Here is an 8,478-nt window from a genome sequence, read left to right as displayed (position 1 = left end):
CATTTTATATGTTCTGTGAAAACTCTATGGTGTGGATTTGTTTCTGTAGCTGTTCTACTATTCCTTCCGTTTTCTGTCACAGGACTTGAAATAGATGACTGTCCTGTATGGCGTTATATATGTGTCACAATCCTGAGCCAGTAATTGTATGTTTGGAGCACAGAGGTCCAAGGGTTTCTGATCGTAACTGATGGTCAGATAAAAAGTCATAGTATTGTATGTATAAAAAGTCAAAGTACAGAATTTGTAAAATTTCATAGTTTCAAGTGTATGACTTGATAAAAAGTCATAGTATAGTATGTATAAAAAGTTATAATATAAAATGTATAAAAGTAATAGTACAGTAAGTATAAAAAGTAATAGTATAGTAAATGTAAAAATTCATAATATAGTAAGTATAAAAAGTCGTAGTATTGTATGTATAAAAAGTAATAGTATTGCATGTATAAAAAGTGATAGTATTATATGTATAAAAGTAAAAGTACAGTAATTATAGAAAGTAATAGTATAGTAAGTATAAAAAGTAATAGTATTGTATGTACAAAAAGTCAAAGTACAGTAAGTATACAAAGTAAAAGTATTGTATGTATAAAAGTCATAGTATTATATTTATAAAAAGTAACAGTATAAGTATAAAGTCAGTATTGCATGTATGAAAAGTCATAGTATTGTATGCTTAATAAGTCAAAGTACAGAATTTTTAAAAAGTCATAGTATAATAAGTACAAAAGTCAAAGAACAGTAAGTATAAAAAGTAATAGTATTGCTTGTATAAAAAGTAATAGTATTCTATGTATAAAAGTCATAGTACAGAATTCATAAAATGTCATAGTATAGTAAGTATAAAAAGGTCATAGTATTGTATGTATAAAAAGTATAGTATAACAAGTATAAAAAGTCATAGTATTGTATGAATGAAAAGTATAAAAAGTCATAGTATAGTATGTATGACTTGATAAAAAGTCATAGTATAGTATGTATAAAAAGTTATAATATAAATGTATAAAAGTAATAGTACAGTAAGTATAAAAAGTAATAGTATAGTAAATGTAAAAATTCATAATATAGTAAGTATAAAAAGTCGTAGTATTGTATGTATAAAAGTCATAAAAAGTAATAGTATTGCATGTATAAAAGTAATAGTATAATAAGTATAAAAAGTCATAGTATCATATGTATAAAAAGTCATAGTATAGAATGTATAAAAAGTCATGGTGTATTATGTATGAAAAAAATAAAACTGTATTGTATGTATAAATAATCAAAGTACAGTAAGTATAAAAAGTCATAGAATAGTATCTTGAAAAAACTCAGACAAAAGAAGTAATTTTATAACATGCATAAAACTCAAAGTCATAGTATAAGATGTATAAATAATAGTATAGCAAGTATAAAAAGTCATAGTATGGTATGTATAAAAAGACAAAAGAAGTCATTTTATAACATGTATAAAAACTCAAAAAGTCATAGTATAAGATGTTAAAAAAGTAGTAGTACAGTAAGTATAAAAAGTCATAGTATTGTGTGTATAAATAGTCAAAGTACAGTAAGTATAAAATTCATAGTATGGTATGTATAAAAGTCAAAAGACAAAAGAAGTCATTTTATAACATGTATAAAACTCATAAAAAGTCATAGTATTGTATGTATAAAAAGTCATGGTGTATTATGTATGAAAGAAATAAAACAGTATTGTATGTATAAATAATCAAAGTACAGTAAGTATAAAAAGTCATAGAATAGTATCTTGAAAAAACTCAGACAAAAGAAGTAATTTTATAACATGTATAAAAACTCAAAGTCATAGTATAAGATGTATAAAATAATAGTATAGCAAGTATAAAAAGTCATAGTATGGTATGTATAAAAAGTCATAAAGACAAAAGAAGTCATTTTATAACATGTATAAAAAGTCATAGTATAGGATGTATAAAAAAGTCATATAGTATGTCAAAGTCATAGAATATGAATAAAGAAGTATAGTATGATGAAAAAAGTTATAGTATAATATGACCAGCGTTGCTTTTTGACCCGATGGGAGTGAGAATGTGTCGCTCAGAAAGAGCAGAACTCCTGAACCACTTCATCCAGGACTCATTTAGAAAGCACAGTCCGAGCCCACGTCCTCCTGCAAGTCTTTTATTGTTGTAAATACTGTTCCAAACATTATGCTGTACACTCTGGTACAGGAATGGAGCTCCGATAGCTAGGACATCACAGAAAAAAAATCGAGCAAATAAATAAACATTGATGCTGCTTTTACAGAAAGGGTTTTTCTTTTTTAATCTTTAGACACATTGAGAGTTACATTCAAAATGAGTGCACTTATAAATACTTGTTAGCCCACCCTGCTGCCTGCCACCAGTGCTTGTTTCCTTGGTTAGCGTCATTGTGTCATGCTAGCCTACGATCCCTGACAGACCACGGAGAGAAAGTACCACACACACACGCCTTTAAATGACCTTGTGCTCTAGCTGTTTATATACATGAGTGTCATTTCACACATTCAATTTCCTACATCCCACTCGCAGAACAAGAGCCTTCCCGTTGCTTTCTACTGACTGACGCGCGACCCAAACACACAAAGCTGTTAGAAGTATATACCTTTACATAGTTTTCTATATATCATCTATATGTGCGATTTTATATATCCAGCTGGTTTTTGTTTGAACATGTAGTACATTGGTTGTAATTACACATCACCCACACACACGCCCACACCCACCCACCCACACACACACACAACACACACACACACACACACACACACACACACACACACACACACACACTAGCAGTAAGAACAGCATAATCACATAGCTTTAGAGAAACCCATATCAAAGGTCCGAAAATGGCTGCCGTGTCCCATATTCCTCTTCAGCATCAGCTTTAACATCATATAAAGTCCAGTATAGTAGTAGTAGAAGTAGTAGAAGTAGTAGTAGTAAGGCCAAGATGAACTCCATCAATGAGGTCAGACAAAAAGCAGAGGGTTTGGAAGTTGGGGTATACATGTTGCTGTTAAGCCTTAAACTTGGAGGCATGTAAAAAAAAAAAAAATAGGAAATAAAGGTTTTGGTGGTGGAGACAGGTACATTCCCAGAGATGAAGAGGAGTTGGTGAAAAGAGGCTCTACGGATTCACCCACAATAAAAACTCTAACATTTTTAAGCTCTTGACTCAGATGAGACGTTACCAGTTTAAGCAGAAAGGATTGTGTTGTAGTATAATCCTTGTTGACTCGACAGAAAACCAGCAGGCGTTACAGACGTGTACAGCATAAGTGATGTGTGAAGTCTATTCAGTCTATTCATACTGGTATAGGTGTACTAGAAAGGACATTATCTGTTACAGGTTCTAACATAAAAAGCCCAGTAGCATGCTGTCTGCGCTGTAGGTGACGTCCGCCCCCAAAACACAGCTGCTGCACATGCTCTGTTCGTGTGCCACGTGAGGAAAGAATAGTTCTGTTTATCCAACTTTAGATGAACAATTTGAGCCTTAAGATTCAGAAGCTTGATTTGCATTTTACAAATAAAACAACTGGTTCACAAATTATACTTATGCACTCACAAACTTGAAATTGACAGATATTTTCTACCCATGTCCTATATCCTTATTGAGTTCAACCAATCAGCTCGCTTGGTTTCACCTCAAGTACAATGACTCGGAGACATTTGTATGTGACTGCAATAACAACGGGAACCACAACATCTTTAAAACTAATTGAAATGTTACACTTTGGCTCTATATGTTCTGTGATTATATTGCATAAGCAGAAGCGGAGTCACATGATCACCCTTAGCCAATGACAATCAACATGTTTACTCAGTTGCATAAAGGCAATGCTTCACAACTGTTAATTAAGGGGATTTTAATCTACTAGACTAGGAACAACTAGGCCACAGAATTTGACTTTACTAGGTTAGCTATATCTTAAGGTTTATAATTAACCTCCTGGTCCTTTGAAATGATGTCAAGAACACCTTCAATGGGGATAAATCAGTTTAAAATGTGCCTTTATCGGTTGTAGTTGTAACATACATGTTAAAAACACTGACTTTAACATTTTGGCCTATCGCCGCAAGAAGAACACTGCTAGCGTCATGCTAGTCTGTGTCATGTGTTCTCAGCACTTTAACCATTCAAAGTACCTTCAATTCAAAACCGTATATAATCAAGACTATCCACAGTCGTTTGCCACGTCCCCCCCAGTGTTTTGACATGTTTCACCTTTTCTCCACAGCAGAACACACGCTGTTAGATTAGTTTTTAGATGCAGACACTACTTTCCACTTTCAAATTGTCCAAAATCAGCCGGTAGAGACTGGAAACCTCAATAATGCTCACTGTGATGCATTATTTGACCCAAGTTTCAAGTTTTTGCAAGCTGATTTTCTAAAAGATGGGGGAAAAAAGTAAATGTTTGAAAATGACCAGCAGTAATGCAAAGAATATGTATATTGAAGTAAATGGGATAGACGTGTTACACCAGTACTGTCATTGCATTGTTGTTGTATATCCAGTCTAATTAAAAAAAAAACGTTCAAATGTGAAAACAAGCTACGGTAGTGTTATTTTGTGTATGAATACACAATAAAAATATCAAAATACACCCCAAAACATTAAAATTAGAATAATCTGACTATAAGAATCCTACTTGAAGTTAGTTAAGGTGAACCTGTGGACATGATCTGAAGACACATAATCCTAGAAATAGATTTCCCATTTCATTTAAAATGCCCCTCCTTCCCATCGTTTCTTCCCATTGATCACGACTGAATTATTATCATCCATCACATTTAGAAGAATACAAATTCCCAAAATGCAACATCTCAACAAAAAATTACCCATTCACACATTTGGTTATTAAATGATGCTACGTGTGCGGAGGATGTCTTTGGTGATCACTGTAAATGTCTCAATGGCATTTACTTCATTCATGGAACATGTTTTAACCGAATAATAATAATTACACTGTTTCTCATGACTTTAATGGAGTGTTAAAGGGCGCATCTGGGCTCAAGTGTTGGCTGTTGGTTAGTGAAAATTCTAAAATAGTGTCATTCTTTTACTCAAATGAATGAAAGGAACAGGACTTTATTCATGTTTTCTGATCCGTTCCTTTTGTAATGTGTTGACTTTTCGAGTGAAACGTGCAGGAAATGTAAGTTTCACACACGTGAAATAGAAGCAACTCGACTAATTAAAGGTGCTCTAAGAGATGTTGGGCGACGTTACTTCTTCTTATTTAAAAAAAAAAACGAGACTAGCTTGCCCCTCCCTCCTTCTCATCCCGTCCCCTCCAAATCTTTTGTGCTTCTGCGTACTAACCCCCTTCCAAACCCACCCCCAAATCCTGTCATTATTGGCTGGAATGCTGGAACACTGTTTGTGTTTGTAGACCCTGGGCTGTCTACAGAGACCACATTTTTTACAGTGACAGGCAGCTAGCAGATAGTGAGGAGATGTTTTTTACAGTGTTTTCCGGGGTCAGGCAGCTAGCGGGAGATGTTTTTTACAGTGTGTTCTAGGGACAGGCAGCTAGCAAATAGTGAGATGTTTTTTACAGTGTTTTCCGGGGACAGGCAGCTAGCGGGAGATGTTTTTTACAGTGTCTTTTAGGGACAGGCAGCTAGCAAATAGTGAGGAGATGTTTTTTACAGTGTTTTTCAGGGGACAGGCAGCTAGTAGATAGTGTGATGTTTTTTACAGTGTGTTCTGGGGACAGGCAGCTAGAAGATAGTGAGGAGATGTTTTTTTACAGTGTGTTCTTACAGTGTTTTTACAGTTTTGTTAAGGGGCGGCTGTGGCTCAGTGGTAGAGCGGTTGCCTGCCAATCGGAAGGTTGGTGGTTCGATCCCCGCCCCTGCAGTCATTGTCGAAGTGTCCTTGGGCAAGACACTGAACCACGAGTTGCCCCCGGTGCTGCGCATAGGATTGTGAATGTGTATGAATGTTTATCTGATGAGCAGGTGGCACCTTGTACGGCAGCCTCGGCCACAGTGTATGAATGTGTGTGAATGGTGAATGTTTCCTGTAGATGTATAAGCGCTTTGAGCAGTTGTTAAGACTGGAAAAGCGCTATATAAATACAGCACATTTACATGTTCTGGGGACAGGCAGCTAGCAAAAAGTGAGGTGATGTTTTCTGTATGTGACAAAAATATTGTAGCCTAAAACACGCTTGACATCGCTTAAAGCACCTTTAAATGAATAAGAACAGTATTTGTGTTATAAAGACAAAGTGAGAGGCTATGCCATGGCTGTAGTTGGGCTGAGCAATTAGTGCTGTGGAAATCTTTTTGAGGGGGCGGCCTTTATTTGCCCTAGACTATCACTTGACAATTTAAAGTAGCTTTTATGTTTGAGTGTGATTGACAGTGGGCTTAGTGTACACCCTTTAGGTGGTGTGTGAAGTAAAGCAAATACCATACACATCCACATCCGGTGGCATGATGTAGTCCCAGGCTCCACTCTTCTATATATTACTCCATTATTCACTGTCTTAAAATATACAACCAGCATTTAACCGAAAGCCAGACTAAAAAGCCTTGAGTTGTGTGCAACACCGTAGGCAGGCAAGTGCTTTACTTTCTCTTTTCTAGTTTCGGGGGTGGAAAGAGACTTGAATTTATATCTTGTTACAGTAGTTGAGAACAGTCTGGGGTTATTTAGACTCACATTCCGGCATATTGTGCAAACACTTGGACATAGGGACATGGTTGGTCATCAGGTTTGGTGTAAGGGGAGTATTAGTTTAATGGGGGTGTTACATGCTGACTGGAGCTCCTGCCTGTGCTATGTACAGAGGATTCAGACAGGAAACAGATGCAATGGAAACTACTACTGTAACAAGTGACTACAGTAGAGTTGGAAAGCTTTGCAACAACAACTCTTAATGCAGCAAACGTGTGGAATGTGACGATAGGGGGTGTGTGTTCACACACTCATTTGTCAGCAAGATTCACATACTCCCTCTGTGGAGAGCTCTGCAAAGAACACCAACGCACAGTATTTATAGTGGATAACAGGAGGCAGCAGGAGGAGAGCTGAAATGCAAGCTTGGTCCCATGAAATGTAGCTACATCATGAAAAAATGGTTGGCTCACGTGAAGGATTTGGTGAAAGAAATATAACAAGAAAGGCAGTGTTCTGCCAGTGAAACAGCAGGACGGCAGAAGTTACAGTTACAGAGTGCTAAGGTCCACCGTCAGAGTCCCTGCTCTTTAAAATAAGGTTTCCAGTGTGTGAGAAGTTCTCATCCTTCTAGTTTACCAGTGACCAAAACTGTGTTAGTTGCCTAAACCGAACATTAAAGATACACTTGTGAACCACGAAGAGCAGTTGAGGATTGTGGGGCACTAGTAAGCGCTTCCTAATACATCAGGCGTGAACACCTTTTCACCAATTGTACATTTAGCCAAAGCAGGAAAATCATTCAGTGACGAGAGATTTGGGTTTCTAGTTTTAGCAACAATCGTACAAACTACTCACTGTAGTCAGCTGTGAACAGGAGGGGGCAGGATGAGCGCTAGGCTGGGCAGAGGTGGGTGTGTGGGGTGGGTAGGTGGGTGGGGGGGGGGGGGGGGGGGGGGATTAAAGGATTTGTGAACTCAGGGCCTTGTCTTGTTAAATGTAAACTGGCTGCTCCTGGGCGGTCAGCAGGCGGTACATGGCTGCGGGCATCGTCTTCATGTGGATCTGAGAGAGTCACAAACACAACAGAGCATTTCATTCATGGAGTCCGTTATAGTAAATGCCTTTGAAGATCAAGTGCCAAAGGCTGGCAGTCACTGCCAACCCTAGACATCCCAGCGGACAGGGGTAACAGCCTCTGCTGCTGCTGTTGTAGCTCTCCTTCTAAGTCTTTCTCTATGCTCTCTTGGCAAAGTTAGCAAAGTTAATTGACACAGTGACAAACTAATGTAGAACATCCAAATGAACATGTTGCCCCCTGTAGAATAAAGAAGTTTAAAAACTATATTCCACTGCATGGCTCGGATCAGATTCGGTACCAGGTACTTTACTGTTTCACTGTCACATAGTGTTCTTATTCAGTCAGTCAGTTTATTGGGTATTATGTTTATATTTTATAGTCATATTTACTATTTAATCATGATCTACTGCACTGTTCAATCCCTGCACTGTTCACTTTTTCCACTTTTGCACATCACCACTACACACAGTCTCCCATACTATCTCACCTTATCATGGTCATTGCATTTCTGTGAATGATTTTTATTTTATCCTTATGTGTGTGTGATATATGTGTGATATTTGTGTGTATGCTGTTGTGTTATGGTTGTCTTGCTAAATTTCCTTTGGGATGAATATAGTATCTATCTATCTATCTATCTATCTATCTATCTATCTATCTATCTATCTATCTATCTATCTTACTTGATTTCCACCGCAGATAGTACGTCCTAACCCTAACTCTAACCCTAACCCTTACCCTTACCCTAACCCTTGGTC

At 37.0% G+C, this 8,478-nt stretch overlaps 1 protein-coding gene across 3 annotated transcripts in view; it reads right to left on the bottom strand.

Moving 5' to 3' along the window:
- apba1a (amyloid beta (A4) precursor protein-binding, family A, member 1a) overlaps positions 1-8,478 on the bottom strand; it is a 38,061-nt gene that overhangs the window by 7,140 nt on the left and 22,443 nt on the right. For 2 of the 3 annotated variants that reach the window (XM_032517245.1, XM_032517246.1), the window contains one exon: positions 6,642-7,704. In XM_032517245.1, coding sequence (XP_032373136.1) covers positions 7,633-7,704 — 72 coding nt within the window. In that variant the 3' untranslated portion in view covers positions 6,642-7,632. Of the gene's footprint in view, positions 1-6,641; positions 7,705-8,478 lie in introns of those variants that run through there. The other variant, XR_004332241.1, reaches the window with a different exon arrangement.

Source organism: Etheostoma spectabile, chromosome 5 (assembly GCF_008692095.1).
Source record: "Etheostoma spectabile isolate EspeVRDwgs_2016 chromosome 5, UIUC_Espe_1.0, whole genome shotgun sequence".
Lineage (NCBI taxonomy): Eukaryota > Metazoa > Chordata > Actinopteri > Perciformes > Percidae > Etheostoma > Etheostoma spectabile.
Note: the sequence above shows the minus strand (reverse complement) of the source record. Positions and strands in the feature narration are given on the sequence as shown.